The sequence below is a fragment of the Pongo abelii genome, chromosome 11 (genome assembly GCF_028885655.2).
Source record: "Pongo abelii isolate AG06213 chromosome 11, NHGRI_mPonAbe1-v2.0_pri, whole genome shotgun sequence".
Taxonomy (NCBI): domain Eukaryota; kingdom Metazoa; phylum Chordata; class Mammalia; order Primates; family Hominidae; genus Pongo; species Pongo abelii.
Genome location: NC_071996.2, coordinates 73,923,122 through 73,942,239, shown reverse-complemented (window position 1 = coordinate 73,942,239; position 19,118 = coordinate 73,923,122). Strand labels below are relative to the sequence as shown.

Below are 19,118 nucleotides of genomic sequence, written 5' to 3'. Positions count from 1 at the left end.
AGCACTAGCTGAAAACCTTAGGAGAACTCTTGTAGACTTCAGGGGCCCTCTTGTCTGTCCATCTCCCTCTTTAGTTATCCTGTTGCATAAACCCTCACCACCTCTGCAATTCTGAACTCTGATCTCTGCCTTCTCAACTCATGAAACTACCACTCAGTGAGACAGCCTCTCTGCACCACAGTCTAGAATGTGTCCCCAGACAGAACAGGTGGATGTGGGGACTCACCTTTTGTGGTTTTCTTCTCTTAAGGATCAGTCTTGCACTGTCTGAAGTGTAGTCCAGTGTTTAAAAGCAGTTACTTTATATATTTTATCCAGCTTTATAATTGTTTGTGGCAGGAGGGTAAGTCCATTGCCAGGTACTCTGTCATGGCCAAAATCGTAAGTCCTATACCAGAGTTTTAAGAGATAATTATGTTGAAGATTTTGTAGTATATAGAAAAATGTGTGTGTGTTTGTTTGTGTAACTATATAATAAATATGCCTTTGTGTTGGAGAAACCAGCCCCATACCACCTGGCGGGTACCCAGATTCCAGCGGAGACAAAGGAATTAGAAAGAGACAGAATAAGAGTTTAAAAGGTGGGTCCAGGGGACCAGAGCATCGGAGGCTTGCTCACGGCCCCGAGCTCTCAGCCTCCACCCAATTTATTGGTTTACAAGCTCTTTGTTCTTAGGGCAAATGGGAGGGGTAGGAAGGGATGAGGAAAAGGATTAATCAGTGAAGGAGAACTCCTGAGTCACTCAATAAGATGTATAGCAGTGGCGGTTTCTGTGAATTTCCTGGAGCAAAGTAGTCTCTATACTACTTAAGATCTTTAACTTATCGGGACTAAAATGGGTGGGAGTGGGTTTCAGGAGAAGCCAAGATGTTTGATTATACTCTACTGCTTCAAAGGAGTGTTATTTCCCCGAGCAACCTGTGGAATGCCATGGAGTTGTTATGCTCTTGGGGCATAAAGACAGGAAGGCAATAAGGAGACTTTTCTCCTCAGAGGCCGCCCATGGCTCCCCATGGGTGTATCACACAGGGGAGACCAACTCATCTGGCACTCCAGAAACTCTCTTTCCCACACTTTGTTATAGAATTAAGAATTATTGAAATAGTTGTAGGCTGAAAGTAATAAACTCTATTTTTTCCTTTAACCTAAGAATATTTTCAATTCCCTAGTCATGTAATACATTTGTCAGATTTGTCAAATATCATTGACTTAGAGAACCAAAATTGTGTTCTATAGCGAGGCCATCACATACATAGTAAATGACAAAGACAGGAAAATAGTTTATATTGGGTACTTTGGTTTATATCTGATTATTAAAAGTTGTAACAGGAAGCAACACTACATTCAGCAGAAGTTTCTCTGGGTAAGATTATCAAAAACTTTAGTATCCAACTTAAATAATTGGGGGGTGTGTGTGTGTGTGTTTTAACTTTTCCAAATCAAACCAAATACACAATTATTTAGATTACTATTGCCATCAACTAAAAGCTAAATCAAGGAAACATTATTCAATTGTACTATAGATATGGAAGGAATAAGAAATATATATAAACTATGTATATAAACAAATTATAGGGCATGTAAAAATTTGTTTTACTCAAAAATCTTCTATTTTTGAGGTTTTTTTCTCAAATTCAAATTTTCATGAAAAGTATATTTTGTACTTTCTGCCCAAGTTTCTTTTTTATGTCTTTCGTTTTTTAAGAAAACATAACTTCCTTCTTATTATAAGGGTTGATGGCTTTTTCCTCAAGAAGGGTAAAGTTTTAAAGACAATTGTTGTATGTCTTAAACATAGAGTACAGATTTTACATATAGTTTTTTAAAAATTATCTCTAGTTGAAGCTGCTTTACAATATTAAGGAAATTTAAGGTAGTTTGTTCTTACTCCTATTCAAACATAATTGGTTTTAGTTCACCACTTAGAATCTTCACCCTGTGTGTATATAATTTTAAACAGTTGTAATTATAATACATATATAATTCGGCCGGGCCCGTGGCGGCTCACGCCTGTAATCCTAGCACTTTGGGAGGCTGAGGCGGGCAAATCACCTGAGGTCAGGAGTTCGAGACCAGCCTGGCCAACATGGTGAAACCCCATCTCTACTAAAAATAAAAAAATTAGCCGGGTGTGGTGGCACACGCCTATAATCCCAGCTACTCGGGAGGCTGAGGCAGAATTGCTTGAACACGGGAGCTGGAGGTTGCAGTGAGCCAAGATTGTGCCACTGCACTCCAGGCTGGGCAACACAGCAAGACTCCATCTCAAAAAAAAAAAAAAGAGAGAGATATATGTAAAATTTGGGGATCTGCTTTTTTAACCTCATGTTATTTTATAAATACTTTTCCATATTGTCATATAATAGTCATATTTATTATCTTAATGTCTGCATAATATTCCTTTGATTTACTATAATTTTTTCATGCCCCTATCACTGAAGTTGTTTCTAATTTTTTGCTATTAATATTATGTTTAGTGTTCCAGTGAATATCTTCATACAAATATTTCCCTGTACAGAATTTCTTAGTTCTTTCGAGTTACTTCATTTCAGTAAGTTCCCAGAAGTATAATTTATTGGCCAAACCCTATAAACCACTTTTTTCCTTTGGTTTTTGTTGCTGTTAAATACTTGATTATTTCCAGTTTGTTTATTATTTGTTTCTATGCTTAAATTCTATTGTAGTTGTGTTTATTACTAATAAAAAGTTGTATGATTCTTATTGCCAGCTGTTGGGTTTTGGGATACATGAATCCAGTTCTTCCAAAATAAAGAACTGCCATAAAGCAGCAGGGCTGGAGGAAGTCCCCATAAATACAGTAGGAACATTTTATAGGTTTCTGTGGGGATTCTGTAACTGTGGTGTTAAAAAAAAAATCTGTTCTGCAGGAACTTAGGATATACTATTCCCCTCACTTAGCAGTTAAGAAAATGAAGTAACATAAACAACAGTGTAAGGAAGTTACAGTTAAGAAATAACTAAATCTATTAAATAAGAAATAGCAAGTTAAACTAAAAGCTTAAATGCTTAAAGCAGAAGACCACATATACTCTTATTGTCTCACAGCTTGATTCTTCCCAGGGAAATAGATTGTTCTATTTTCTTTCCTATATGTGGTAGAAATTTGTAGATGAAAAACTCATCCCTAGCCTTAGAAATACTGTTTTTTCAATAAATAACTTGTTGCCTTTAATTTCACAACTGTCCTGTAATTGTATTCAATATAGTATATTTCATATATACAGAATTTAAAGTATAGTTGCCAGCCCCAATTTATATGTGATTGCTCATATATGTTAAAGTAAGTCAAAGTAAGTCAAAACAAAAACTATTCTAACCTCATTTTTTAAAGCAAGAGACAAAGCTGTTTATGATTATTTGGCTTGTACATGATTGGGTTTTATTTAAATACTGGTGGTTAAACTTTTATCTATGAAACTCTGAAAACATTCTCATTCACTTTTCATGGAGACTGCAGCATACCAATTTTTATTTATTTATTTATTTTTAAGGAAAACAGTTTCACACCTTCAATGGTGTATTTATAGCCAGGTCACTGGAATATACCCTCTCATATCTGATTGTATAAGCGTTACTTAAAATAGTACCGTGCTTATCATCATTCCACCCCATGTAACTCCATATTCTCTCATTGTTACCCTCACTTTCCTAGATACTCAGTTTTAAGACCTTGGAATTATTCATGACTCTTACACTTCTTCTCCAATATCTAGTTAATCTCTAGGTCTTAATTTCAGTGTTTTCAGTGTCTCCCTCTCCCCCTTTCCTTCCTGTTCTCCATTCTACCACTTTAGTCGTGGGACTCATTACTCTTAGACCATTCCAACAGTCTAATTGGTCGCTTTTCCTCCAGTCCTTCCCCACTTCATTGTGTCTCGCATACTACTTAACTGTTCAGCCCCACATTTAAGATCCTCTGAAATCTGACCATTACCCAGCTCCCAACTTCATCTGCAGTAGTCCAAGAAAACCAGTCAAAATGGAGTTTTTTAACTGTTCCCTGTATGCACTGTCTGTATTGTCAACTTCTGAGTGACATGAATTTGCTCCACCACTTTTCCTCTTAACCTGAGCCCAAACCTACCTTCTCTTAAGCCTTCCTATTTGCCCCAGCTGCATTAATTGGCTGCACTCCCCTTCATCAGGTGCTAGCCATGCGTGCTTCACTGTATTATCATTTACTTATTGTTTACCTGCCTGCACTAGGAGAATATAAACCCAAGATGGACAAACGTTACATCTTAAATTTCTCTGTGTCCCTCACTGCCATGGTAGAAAATAATAGACTAATAGTTGAGAAGATGGACTTTTAAGTGACACAAACCTAGGTGAATTCTGGTTCTGCCACTTCCTGGCTATATGACCTTGAATAAGTTATTAAATTTCTGTTAGCCACTGTGCAAAGTGGGCATGATTATAACCCTATCAAAGGGTTTTTGAAAGGATTAAATAAGACATATGTATGTAATGTGCTTATTACAGTACCTGATATGTAATAAATAAATGATGGCTGTTATTATAATTATAATTATGATCATCCTAACTGCTCAATGTTTGTCGGTCACAGCATGATGCACTTCCAAGAATTGTATAATTTGTCCCTTCTCATCAGTCAGGTGACTACATATATCATACGATAATAGTGTTAGGGGTTTTTCTTTTAGGCTACATGCAACTTGAATATGGGGTGTGTAATTTTTTATTGTTTAGCGATAAAAAATTATTCCTGGTTTATTCCAGGAAATTGCTTTACTTACAGTCTAACCTTTTGCAAAAAAAAAAAAATGCAAACTTTGTGAAAACAAAACTTAAAAAAAAGTACCTTTCTTGCATACAATTGTTGCTTCTATTCCAAGAAAGACATTTTTTTGCAGCAGAAAATAGTATCTTCTCATACAGGGAGAGTAGATTCTGAAACTAAGAATACTTATAGAAAGTGCCAGAACTTAGAAAGGTGACCTTTTCACATGCTATATCAAGTACTCTGTCACTTAAATGCAAATGAATCCTTTTACAGAAATTAAAGTAGCTAATAAGAAAAATAAATCTAAAGTTACTTTAAAAATTGCAGGCTAAGTACAAAACATTTTAAAACTTTCATCTCTTTGACAGCAAAGTCTTAGAATACAAGTGTTGTTAAGAGGAGCATTTAAAAACTACTGAAGAATGTTCTGTTCATAAATTAACAAAAAGACAAATAAATTTAGCCTTAGAGTAAAAACCGGCAAACCATACCAGCACCCAAATAGTCATACACCAGGGTGTTCTGAGGACATTACTTTAGCAGCCATTTCCCAGAGGTAGCTGGAGCTTGCAGCACAACCAGATTTAAACAGAAGAATCGTAGGAGTTCCAGGGTTGTACCAGCGCCATCAGTAGGAACATCTGACACAAAATGTATTCATTCCATGTGGAATTAGTCTGTATCATATGTCTTCAGCTAATCTAGAATGAAAGATGTGGTTCCTTGTCACCTTTTTTCTGCCTTCTTCAATGACAAAGCATATTTTACAATCTTTCTATTTTTTTTAATAGGGATCACATGCAGTGGTCTAAGGAAGAAGAAGAAGCAGCCAGAAAAAAAGTAAAGGAAAACTCAGCTGTGCGAGTCCTTCTGGAAGAGCAAGGTAGCCAACTGCGTGCTGTAGCTCCTAGAGCCAGAGCTTTAGTCACTTTTCCTCCTCCTCATGTCATTGCTTCTGAGAGTTCTTAGCCTCTCCTGATGCCAGTCCACTTGTTCCATTTGGTAGAATTCCCAGTTTTTCCAGTGTAGTGGGACCAAAGTTAATGAAATTTGTATTCACCCTATAATTGGGTCTTTGAGTAGTCATATTATTGCTTTTTCTGGGAGATACACACATGGGTGGCATTTCAAACAAAATATGAAAACATAATTTTAAACTTTTCCACTTGCTATGCTGCTATTACTATGCTATTATGCATTTCACTTCCTAGGAACTTTGAACAAATTTATAAACTTTAAGCAAAGAAGATAAAGTCACATCAAAATGGTGCTGAAGTTTTAGGATAAATATAGTTTCAGTAAGGATTGAAGGCAGTTTTCTTGAAGGCCTTTATATTTGAGTTTAATTTAAGTAAAGCCTTGCCAACCTTCATAAATAGCTTTTTAAAAATTGGCCTATGCTACCATCCAAAAAACTCAGTAGCCGGTGCGGTGGCTCACACCTATAATCCCAGCACTTTGGGTGGCCGAGGTGGGCAGATCACGAGGTCAAGAGATCGAGAAAACCTGTCTCTACTAAAAATAACAAAAATTAGCTGGGCGTGGTGGCGCATGCCTGTAGTCCCAGCTGCTCGGGAGGCTGAGGCAGGAGAATCGCTTGAACTTGGGAGGCAGAGGTTGCAGTGAGCTGAGATCACACCACTGTACCCCAGCCTGGCGACAGAGCGAGACTCCGTTTAAAAAAAAAAAAAACGGAAATGTTGAGTCCATGTTATGGCTGCTGTGAATAGAGCTGCAGTAGACATGGGAGTGCAGTTATCTTTTTGATATATTGATGTCCTTTCTTTTGGATAAATACCCAGTAGTGGCATTGCTGGATGATATGGTAGTTCTATTTTTACTTCTTTGAGGAAATTCCACACTGTTTTCCATAGTGGTCATACTAATTTACATTCCCACCAACAATGTATGAAGGTTCTCCTTTTTCCACATCCTCACCGGCATCCATTCATTATTCCCTGTCTTTCTCATATACGCCATGTTAGGTGAGGTGAGATTATATCTCATTGTGGTTTTGATTTGCATTTCTCTGATGATTAGTGATATTGAGCATTTTTTCATATAGCTGTTGGCCATTTGTATGTCTTCTTTTGAGAAATACCTATTCAGATCTTTTGCCATTTTCTTTTTTTTGAGACGGGGTCTTGTTGCCCAGTCTGGAGTACAGTGATGAGATCATGGCTCACTGCAGCTTAATCTGACTGGGTTCAGGTGATCCTACCACCTCAGCCGAGGTTGGTCTGAAACTCCTCATCCTCCCAAAGTGCTGGTATTACAGGAGTGAGCCACTGCCCCAACCTTGCCCATTTTTTAATCTGCTTTTTTTTCTTTTTTGCTATTGAGTTGTTTGAGCTCCTTAATATATTCTGGTTATTAATCCCTTGTCAAATGAGTAGTTTGCAAATATATTCTTCCATTCTGTGGGTTGTCTCTTCACTTTGTTGATTGTTTCTTTGCTGTACAGGTGCTTGTTAGCATGATATAATCCCATTTTCTATTTTTGCTTTGGTTGCTTGTGCTTTTGAAATCTTTTGACAAATGACAAAATAGAAAAATAAAAATGCTCCAATGTCCTGGAGCATTTCCCCTAATGTTTTCTTCTAGTAATTTCATAGTTATAGGTCATAGATTTAAGTCTTTAGTCCGTTTTGATTTGATTTTTGTATATAGTAAATAAGAATCTAGTTTCATTCTTCTGCTTACAGTTTTCCAGTTTTCCCAGCACCATTTATTGAAGAGACTGTCCTTTCCCCATCGTATGTACTTGACACCTTTGTCAAAAATGAGTTGGTTGTAAATGCATGGATTTATATTTGGGTTCTCTATTCTCTTCCATCAGTCAATGTGTCTGTTTTTATGCCAGTACCATGCCAATTTGGTTACTGTAGCCTTGTAATATGTTTTGAAGTCAGGTAGTATGATGCCTCCAACTTTGTTCTTTTTTTTTGAGACGGAGTTTTGCTCTGTTGCCCAGGCTGGAGTGCAATGACACGATCTCAGCTCACTGCAACTTCTGCCTCCCAGGCTCAAGCAATTCTCCTGTCTCAGCCTCCTGATTAGCTGGGATTACAGGTGCCCACCACCACACCCAGCTAATGTTTGTATTTTTAGTAGAGATAGGGTTTTGCCATGTTGGCCAAGCTGGTCTTGAACTCCTGACCTCAGGTCACCCATCTCTGCCTCCCAAAGTGCTAGGATTACAGGTGTGAGCCACCGCACCTGGCCTCAGCTTTGTTCATTTTGCTCAGGATTGCTTTGGCTATTCTGGATCTTTTGGTGTTCTATAAAAATTTTAGGGGCCAGGCACAAGTGGCTCACACTTGTAATCCCAGCATGTTGGGAAACCTATACTGGAGCATTGCTTGAGCCTAGAAGTTCAAGACCAACTTGGGCAATATGGCTAAAACCTGTCTCTACAAAAAATACAAAAATTAATCAAGTGTTGTGGTCATGCACCTGTAGTCCCAGCTACTCAGGGGGCTGCGGCTGGAGGATCATTTGAACCCGGGAGTTTGAGGCTGCAGTAAGGTGTAATTGTGCCACTGCACTCACTTGACACAGCGAGAACCTGTCTCAAAAAAAAAAAAAAAAAAAAAAGAAAAATTTCAGGATTTTGTCTTCTATTTCTGTGAAGAATGTGATTGGGATTCCATTGAATCTATAAATTGCTTTGTGTAGAATTGTCATTTTAACAATATTAATTATTTGGACCCATCAGCATGGAATATCTTCCCATTTTTTAGTGTCCTTTTTAATTTCTTTTAAGAATGTTTTATAGTTTTCCTTGTATAGATTTTTCACATCTCTGATTAAATTGATTTCTAGGTATCTTATATTCTTTGTAGCTATTGGAAATGGGATTGCTTTCTTGATTTCTTTTTCAGATTGTTCACTGTTGGCATATTTAAATGCTACTGATTTTTGTGTGTTTATTTTGTATCCTGCAATTTTACTAAATGTATCAGTTCTAACAGTTTTTTGGTGGAGTCTTTAGGTTTTTCTAAGTGTAAAATCATATTGTTGGCTGGGCACAGGGGCTTACGCCTGTAATCCCAGAACTTTGGGGGGCCAGGGTGGGCAGATCACTTGAGGCCAGGTGTTTGAGACCAGCCTGGCCAACATGGTGAAACCCTATCTCTACTAAAAATACAAAAAATTAGCTGGGAATCATGGTGCATCCCTGTAGTCCCAGCTACTCAGGAGGCTGAGGTGGGAGAATCACTTGAACCCAGGACACAGAGGTTGCAGTGAGCCGAGATCACTTTTGCACCACTGCACTGCAGCCTGGGTGACAGAGTAAGACCCTGTCTCAAAAAAAAAAAAAAAAACATATTGTCTTTGAACAGGGCTAATTTGACTTCTTCCTTTCCAACTTGGCTGCCCTTTATTTCTTTCTCTTGCCTAATTTCTCTGGCCAGGACTTCCAGTATTATGTTAAATTAAAGTGGCAAAAGTGGGCATCCTTGCCTGTTCCAGATGGATGAATGGATAAAGAAAATGTGATATATATACACAATGGAATATTATTCAGCCATAAAAAAAGAATGAAATCTTATCATTTGCAGCAACATGGAGGAAATGGAGGTCCTTAAGTTAAATAAGTCAAGCACAGAAAGACAAATATTGCATGTTCTCAACCATATGTGGAAGCTAAAACAGTGGATTTTATGAAAATAGAGAATAGATTGGTAATTACCAGAGGCCAGGAAGGGGTGGGGGGTGAAGAGAGATTGATTAATGGGTACAAATATACAGTTAGATAGAAGGGATAAGACCTCATGTTCAGTATAGATCAGTAGGGTGACTAGTTCACAATAATCTACTGAACATTTCAAAATAGCTAGAAGAGGCCAGACAAGATGGCTCACGCCTATAATCCCAGCACTTTGGGAGCCCAAGGTGGGTGGATCACCTGAGGTCAGGAGTTCAAGACCAGCCTGGCCAACATGGTGAAACCCTATCTCTACCAAAAATATAAAATTAGCCGGGTCTGGTGGCACACACCTGTAGTCCTAGCTATGCGGGAGCTGAGGCAGGAGAATCGCTTGAACCCAGGAAGCGGAGGTTGCAGTGAGTCAAGATCATGCCATTGCACTCCAGCCTGGGTGACCGTCTCAAAAAAAAAAAATAGCTAGAAGAGAATAAATGTTTCTAGCATGAAGAAAAGACAAAAAGGTGCGGTTCCAAGATGGCCAAATAGGAACAGCTCCAGGCTACAGCTCCCAGCGTGAGCGACGCAGAAGACAGGGTGATTTCTGCATTCCAACTGAGGTACTGGGTTCATCTCACTGGGGCTTGTCGGACAGTGGGTGCAGGACAGTGGATGCAGCCCACGGAGCGTGAGCCAAAGCAGGGCAAGGCATCACCTCACCTGGGAAGCGCAAGGGTTTGGAAAATTCCCTTTCCTAGCCAAAGGAAGCCATGACAGATGGCACCTGGAAAATCAGGTCACTCCCACCCTAATACTGCACTTTTCCAACGGTCTTAGCAAACGGCACACCAGGATATTATATCCCGTGCCTGGCTTGGAGGGTCCCACGCCCACGGAGCCTCACTCATTGCTAGCACAGCAGTCTGAGATCGAACTGCAAGGCATCAGCGAGGCTGGGGGAGGGGTGCCTGCCATTGCTGAGGCTTGAGTAGGTAAACAAAGCGGCCTGGAAGCTCGAACTGGGTGGAGCCCACCACAGCTCAAGGAGGCCTGCCTGCCTCTGTAGACTCCACCTCTGGGGGCAGGGCATAGCTGAACAAAAGGAAGCAGAAGCTTCTGCAGACTTAATTGTCCCTGTCTGACAGCTTTGAAGAGAGTAGTGGTTCTCCCAGCACAGAGTCTGAGATCTGAGAAGGGACAAACTGCCTCCTCAAGTGGGTCCCTGGCCCCCAAGTAGCCTAACTGGGAGGCACCTCCCAGTAGGGGCTGACTGACACCTCATATGGCCAGGTACCCCTCTGAGACGAAGCTTCCAGAGGAACGATCAGACAGCAACATTTGCCGTTCTGCAATATTTGCTGTTTTGCAGCCTCCACTGGTGATACCGAGGCTAACAGGGTCCGGAGTGGACCTCCAGCAAACTCCAACAGACCTGCAGCTAAGGGTCCTGACTGTTAGAAGGAAAACTAACAAACAGAAAGCACATCCACACCAAAACCCCATCTGTACGTCACCATGATCAAAGACCAAAGGTAGATAAAACCACAAAGATGGGAAGAAACCAGAGCAGAAAAGCTGAAAATTCTAAAAATCAGAGCGCCTCTTCTCCTTCAAAGGAGCGCAGTTCCTCGCCAGCAATGGAACAAAGCTGGATGGAGAATGACTTTGACAAGTTGAGAGAAGAAGGCTTCAGACGATCGGTAATAACAAACTTCTCTGAGCTAAAAGAGGATGTTCGAACCCATTGCAAAGAAGCTAAAAACCTTGAAAAAAAATTAGACAAATGGCTAACTAGAATAAACAGCATAGAGAAGTCCTTAAAAGACCCGATGGAGCTGAAAACCATGGCACGAGAACTATGTGACACGTGTACAAGCTTCAGTAGCCGATTTGATCAAGTGGAAGGGTATCAGTGATTGAAGATCAAATGAATGAAATGAAGCAAAAAGAGAAGTTTAGAGAAAAAAGAGTAAAAAGAAATGAACAAAGCCTCCAAGAAATATGGGACTATGTGAAAAGACCAAATCTACGTCTGATTGGTGTACCTGAAAGTGACGGGGAGAATGGAACCAAGTTGGAAAACACTCTGCAGGATATTATCCAGGAGAACTTCCCCAACCTAGCCAGGCAGGCCAACATTCAAATTCAGGAAATACAGAGAACGCCACAAAGATACTCCTCAAGAAGAGCAACTCCAAGACACATCATTGTCAGATTCACCAAGGTTGAAATGAAGGAAAAAATGTTAAGGCAGCCAGAGACAAAGGTCAGGTTACCTACAAAGAGTAACCCATCAGACTAACAGCGGATCTCTCAGCAGAAACTCTACAAGCCAGAAGAGAGTGGGGGCCGATATTCAACATTCTTAAAGAAAAGAACTTTCAACTCAGAATTTCATATCCAGCCGAACTAAGCTTCATAAGTGAAGGAGAAATAAAATCCTTTACAGACAAGCAAATGCTGAGAGATTTTGTCACCACCAAGCCTGCCCTACAAGAGCTCCTGAAGGAAGCACTAAACATGGAAAGGAACAACCAGTACCAGCCATTGCAAAAACATGCCAAATTGTAAAGACCATCGAGGCTAGGAAGAAACTGCATCAACTAATGAGCAAAATAACCAGCTAACATCATAATGACAGGATCAAATTCACACATAACAATATTAACCTTAAATGTAAATGGGCTAAATGTTCCAATTAAAAGACACAGACTGGCAAATTGGATAAAGAGTCAAGACCCATCAGTGTGCTGTATTCAGGAGACCCATCTCAGGTGCAGAGACACACATAGGCTCAAAATAAAGGGATGGAGGAAGATCTACCAAGCAAATGGAAAACAAAAAAAAGCAGGGGTTGCAATCCTAGTCTCTGATAAAACAGACTTTAAACCAACAAAGATCAGAAGAGACAAAGAAGGCCATTACATAATGGTAAAGGGATCAATTCAACAAGAAGAGCTAACTATCCTAAATATATATGCAACCAATACAGGAGCACCCAAATTCATAAAGCAAGTCCTTAGAGACCTACAAAGAGACTCCCACACAATAATAATGGAAGACTTTAACACCCCACTGTCAACATTAGACAGATCAATGAGACAGAAAGTTAACAAGGATATCCAGGAATTGAACTCAGCTCTGCACCAAGTGGACCTAATAGACATCTACAGAACTCTCCACCCCAAATCAACAGAACATACATTCTTCTCAGCACCACATCACACTTATTCCAAAATTGACCACATAGTTAGAAGTAAAGCACTCCTCAGCAAATGTAAAAAAACAGAAATTATAACAAACTGTCTCTCAGACCACAGTACAATCAAACTAGAACTCAGGATTAAGAAACTCACCCAAACCACCCAACTACATGGAAACTGAACAACCTGCTCCTGAATGACTACTGGGTACATAACGAAATGAAGGCAGAAATAAAGATGTTCTTTGAAACCAATAAGAACAAAGATACAACATACCAGAATCTCTGGGACACATTTAAAGCAGTGTGTAGAGGGAAATTTATAGCACTAAATGCCCACAAGAGAAAGCAGGAAAGATCTAAAATTGACACCCTAACATCACAATTAAAAGAACTAGAGAAGCAAGAGCAAACACATTCAAAAGCTAGCAGAAGGCAAGAAGTAACTAAGATCAAAGCAGAACTGAAGGAGATAGAGACACAAAAAACCCTTCAAAAAATTAAGGAATCCAGGAGCTGATTTTTGAAAAGATCAACAAATTTAATAGACCGCTAGCAAGACTAATAAAGAAGAAAAGAGAGAAGAATCAAATAGACGCAATAAAAAATGATAAAGGGGATATCACCACTGATCCCACAGGAATACAAACTACCATCAGAGAATACTTTAAACACCTCTGTGCAAATAAACTAGAAAATCTAGAAGAAATGGATAAATTCCTGGACACATACACCCTCCCAAGACTAAACCAGGAAGAAGTTGAATCCCTGAATAGACCAATAACAGGTTCTGAAATTCAGGCAATAATTAAGAGCCTACCAACCAAAAAAAGTCCAGGACCAGACGGATTCACAGCCGAATTCTACAAGAGGTACAAGGAGGAGCTGGTACCATTCCTTCTGAAACTATTCCAATCAATAGAAAAAGAGGGAATCCTCCCTAACCCATTTTATGAGGCCAGCATCATCCTGATACCAAAGCCTGGCAGAGACACAACAAAAAAAGAGAATTTTAGACCAATATCCCTGATCCCTGATGAACATTGATGTGAAAATCCTAAATAAAATACTGGCAAACCAAATCCAGCAGCACATCAAAAAGCTTATCCACCATGACCAAATGGGCTTCATCCCCAGGATGCAAGGCTGGTTCAACATACACAAATCCATAAATGTAATCCAACATATTAACAGAACCGAAGATAAAAACCACATGATTATCTCAATAGATGCAGAAAAGGCCTTTGACAAAATTCAACAGCCCTTCATGCTAAAAAAAACTCTCAATAAATTAGGTATTGATGGGACGTATCTCAAAATAATAAGAGCTATTTATGACAAACTCACAGTCAATATCATACTGAATGGACAAAAACTGGAAGCATTCCCTTTGAAAGCTGGCACAACACAGGGATGCCCTCTCTCACCACTCCTATTCAACATAGTATTGGAAGTTCTGGCCAGGGCAATCAGGCAAGAGAAAGAAATAAAGGGTATTCAGTTAGGAAAAGAGGAAGTCAAATTTTCCCTGTTTGCAGATGACATGATTGTATATTTAGAAAATCCCATTGTCTCAGCCCAAAATCTCCTTAAGCTGATAAGCAACTTCAGCAAAGTCTCAGGATACAAAATCAATGTGCAAAAATCACAAGCATTCCTATACACCAATAACAGACAAACAGAGAGCCAAATCATGAGTGAACTCCCATTCACAATTGCTTCAAAGAGAATAAAATATCTAGGAATCCAACTTACAAGGGATGGGAAGGACCTCTTCAAGGAGAACTACAAACCACTGCTCAACGAAATAAAAGAGGACAAAAACAAATGGAAGAACATTCCATGCTCATGGATAGGAAGAATCAATAGCATGAAAATGGCCATACTGCCCAAGGTAATTTATAGATTCAATTCCATCCCCATCAAGCTACCGAAGACTTTCTTCACAGAATTGGAAAAAACTACTTTAAAGTTCATATGGAACCACAAAAGGGCCCGCATTGCCAAGACAATCCTAAGCCAAAAGAACAAAGCTGGAGGCATCACGCTGCCTGACTTCAAACTATACTACAAGGCTATAGTAACCAAAACAGCATGGTACTGGTACCAAAACAGAGATATAGACCAATGGAACAGAACAGAGCCCTCAGAAATAATACCACACATCTACAACCATCTGATCTTTGACAAATCTGACAAAAACAAGAAATGGGGAAAGGATTCCCTATTCAATAAATGGTGCTGGGAAAACTGGCTAGCCATATTAAAAAGCTGAAACTGGATCCCTTCCTTACACCTTATACAAAAATTAATTCAAGATGGATTAAAGACTTAAATGTTAGTCCTAAAACCATAAAAACCCTAGAAGAAAACGTAGGCAATACCATTCAGGACATAGGCATGGGCAAGGACTTCATGTCTAAAACACCAAAAGCAATGGCAACAAAAGCCAAAATTGACAAATGGGATCTAATTAAACTAAAGAGCTTCTGCACAGCAAAAGAAACTACCATCAGAGTGAACAGGCAACCTACAGAATGGGAGAAAATTTTTGCAATCTACCCATCTGACAAACGGCTAATATCCAGAATCTACAAAGAACTTAAACAAATTTACAAGAAAACAACAACCCCTTCAAAAAGTGGGCAAAGGATATGAACAGACACTTCTCAAAAGAAGACATTTATGCAGCCAACAGACCCATGAAAAAATGCTCATCATCACTGGCCATCAGGGAAATGCAAATCAAAACCACAATGAGATACCATCTCACACCAGTTAGAATGGTGATCATTAAAAAGTCAGGAAACAACAGGTGCTGGAGAGGATGTGGAGAAATAGGAACACTTTTACACTGTTGGTGGGACTGTAAACTAGTTCAACCATTGTGGAAGACAGTGTGGCGATTCCTCAAGGATCTAGAATTAGAAATATCATTTGACCCAGTCATCCCATTACTGGGTATATACCCAAAGGATTATAAATCATGCTGCTATAAAGACACATGCACACGTATGTTTATTGTGGCACTATTCACAATAGCAAAGACTTGGAACCAACCCAAATGTCCATCAAGGATAGACTGGATGAAGAAAATGTGGCACATATACACCATGGAATACTATGCAGCTATAAAAAAGGATGAGTTCATGTCCTTTGTAGGGACATGGATGAAGCTGGAAACCATCATTCTGAGCAAACTATCGCAAGGACAGAAAACCAAACACCACATTTTCTCACTCATAGGTGGGAATAGAACAATGAGAACACTTGGACACAGGATGGGGAACATTACACACCAGGGCCTATTGTGGGGTGGCGGGAGTGGGGTGGGATAGCGTTAGGAGATATACCTAATGTAAATGACGAGTTAATGGGTGCAGCACACCAACATGGCACATGTTTACATATGTAACAAACTTGCATGTTGTGCACATGTACCCTGGAACTTGAAGTGTAATAATAGTAGAAGAAAAGACAAATATTTAGGTTGATGGATATCCCAATTACACTGATTAGAAGGTATTAAATTATCACATGTACTCTGAAAATATTTATATCTATTATATATCAACAAAAATAAATAAATGTTTTATAAACCTGACAATGACAAGCATTGACAAGGCTTTGGAGAAATTGGAGCCCTTGTGTATTGTTGGTAAGATTGTAAAATGCTGTGGCTACTGTGGAAAACAGTATGGAAGTTCCTAAAAAAATTAAAAATAGAACTGCCATATGACCCAGCAATCCCACCTCTGGGTTATATGCAAAAGATTTGAAAGCAAAGTCTCAAAGAGATATTTGCATACCTATGTTCATAGCAGCACTATTCACAATAGGCAAAAGGTGGAAGTACGCTAAAATGCCCATCATCAGATGAATGGTTAAAACAAATGTGGTATATACATAAAATAGAATCATATTCTGGCTTAAAAAGGAAAGAAATCCTGTCACATACTACAACATGGATGAACCTCGAGGTTCATGATGCTCATGAACCTTGAGGACATGATGCTAAGTGGAAGAAGCCATCACAAAAAGACAAATACTGTATGATTCCGCTTATTTGAGACATCTAAAGTAGTCAAATTCATAGAACAAAAAATGGTGGTTGCCAAGGGCTTGGGAAATGGGGGAAATATTAAGAAAATTTAAGACAATTCCCTCTTAATCCTACTGTTCTAACATAATTGTTTTTAGTTCACCATTTAGAACTTTTACCCAATGTGTATATAATTTTAAGCAGTTGTAATTATAATACATATATAATTTGGGGATCTACTTTTTTAACCTCATGTTATTTCATAAATAAACACTTTTTCCATAAAAGGGGGAGTTGTCATTTAATTGGTATGTAGTTAATAGTTTAGCAGATAAAAACATCCTGGAGGTCTGTTTCACAACAATATGAATATACTTAACAGTACTGAACTATACATTTTAAAATAGTTAAGATGTTAAATTTTACATTACGTGGTTTTTAATCACAATTTTTTTTAAAAAGCACACTACAAACAAAAGATCTTGACCTGTGTCGTCCTCATTGCACAGCTGGGAACCCACAGACACTTTGCCCAACTCTTATATTCTCGCTATAGGACTTTCTGCCTTATTTTTCTTAAAATGATTTCTCCCTTAGAACATGTTGGTTCTTTTTTTTTTCTTTTTAAAAATAGTTTATAAAATATACACAGAAATTTATATAACTCATAAATGAATTCTCACATAGTTCAATGAATTTTCACAAAGTTAACACACCTATGTAAACATCACCCATATCAAGAAACAGAATATTACTATTAACCTAGAAGCTTCCATGTGCTTCTTCCCAATTACAGTACTCCCCCTGACCCCTGACCCCATTAATCCCACAAATAGTGGCCCATAAGAGCCACTATTCTGGCTTCTAATACAATAGATTAGTTTTGCCAGAACAACTTGGTTCTGGTCATCACTTTTTGGTCACTCTTGTGGCAACATCAGTGTAACCGTTAGATGAAGCAAGGGTCAGCAAACTAGTCTATGGTCCAAATCCAGCCTACTGCCTGTTTTTGTAAATAAAGTTTATTGGAACACAGACACACTCATTTGTTCACATACTGTCTATGGTTACTTTTGAGCTATAGTCACAGTGTTGAGTAGTTGCAACAAAGACTGTTGCAGCTGGCCCACAGAGACTAAAATACTATCTGGCCCATTACAGAAAAAGGTTTCCAACCCCTGAGATTGAATTTTGTTTCTAGATTGATCAGCTGTCCTGGAACTCCCCAGGGAAAGATGTTAGCATTCCTCTGTGTAAACCAAGTATAAGGAAGATCACTAATCCCACTGGTAGTTAACTATTGTTCTGGTGACTTTAGTCTACAAATTGAGGCCAAAGTTTGAAGCAACGGTAGTTGGGGAGCCTAAGCTAATGAGACTGCCCTCATTAGCTGCCCTTACCTAGTGAAGAGGGCAGTGCCTACCTATCTTATCTTCTGGTATCATTTGCTATTCCGTAGAGCCAGTTCTCCATCCTCCTCCTAAGCTCCTTATTGTATCCTGGAGAGTGGACAGAAACGAAGAGCACCTGATCCACAATGACATCATTCTATTTTTATGAGCTTCAACCACGAAGTCCTTGAGGGGAATATGGCCAGGGAGTATTAGGGTTGGATTCGAGGGTGCATACCAGTGGCAGTACTGCTTACAAATCAGCCAATATTGCATTCCTTTGCAGGAACTCTGTCACACTGTTTCTGAGGAAGTATAACTGTGCTTCTTCGCCAGCAGCTGCACAGACATATTTTCCACATTACTCAGGCTTCTGCTGGTGGCCACCTGGATGTGACAGACAGAGTCAAGCCTAAACTGAATTAAAAGTTGTCAGCCATCTTAATTCATTTCCAGGAAGTTAAAAATTATCCACAATGTATTTCCTGATAATATGAAAAACCAAGGATTTTTTTGCCCTATTTTGAATATTTCCGTTTAGAACATAAATAGATGATCAGTGCTGTTAATGTTCCCTTAAAGTTGTCTGTATGTGGCTGCCTATTTTGTCCTATTTATGTTAACAATGAACTTGGTGAAGCTAATGAGAAGGTTATTTTAGGGCCTTGGAAACCGCAGTAAAGGAAAATGACAGTTCCCATAGAACCATACGTAGTGTGACTGAAATAGAAAGGTGGTGACTGGCCTCTCTCTGTAGAAGCAGGAAAGGCAGTCAGGAGAGGGTTGATGATACCACTTTGAAGCATTTGATTTGCTTATTAGTATGTCCAGTCTCTTTCTGTGCAAGTTTTCTGACTGCTGCGGAGACACAGAACAAAAAAATTCCATTTCAAAATGACTCAAAGAGATAAAGGCTTCTGCTAGGTCCCTTCTGCACCCCCTCTGTAACACTTCAGTGTGGTGGGCTTCATACCTGTCAGGGGACCACTGCAGGGAGAAGGAACACATTATGGAGGTGACCATCTTATCACACGTAAGCAGGAGCACACAGAGCAGTAACTGAGGC

General features: G+C 39.2%; 1 protein-coding gene across 11 annotated transcripts in view; it reads left to right on the top strand.

Annotated features, from left to right (window-relative positions):
- Window positions 1–19,118, top strand: part of METTL8 (methyltransferase 8, tRNA N3-cytidine) — a 190,630-nt gene that overhangs the window by 68,603 nt on the left and 102,909 nt on the right. For all 11 annotated transcript variants that reach the window (XR_010136051.1, XR_010136052.1, XR_008522841.2 and 8 more), the window contains one exon: window positions 5,558–5,649. Coding sequence is in view for 6 of the 11 variants with exons in the window: in XM_024243524.3 (XP_024099292.1) it covers window positions 5,558–5,649 (92 nt within the window). In the remaining 5 variants the exon portion in view is untranslated. The remainder of the gene's footprint in view (window positions 1–5,557; window positions 5,650–19,118) is intronic.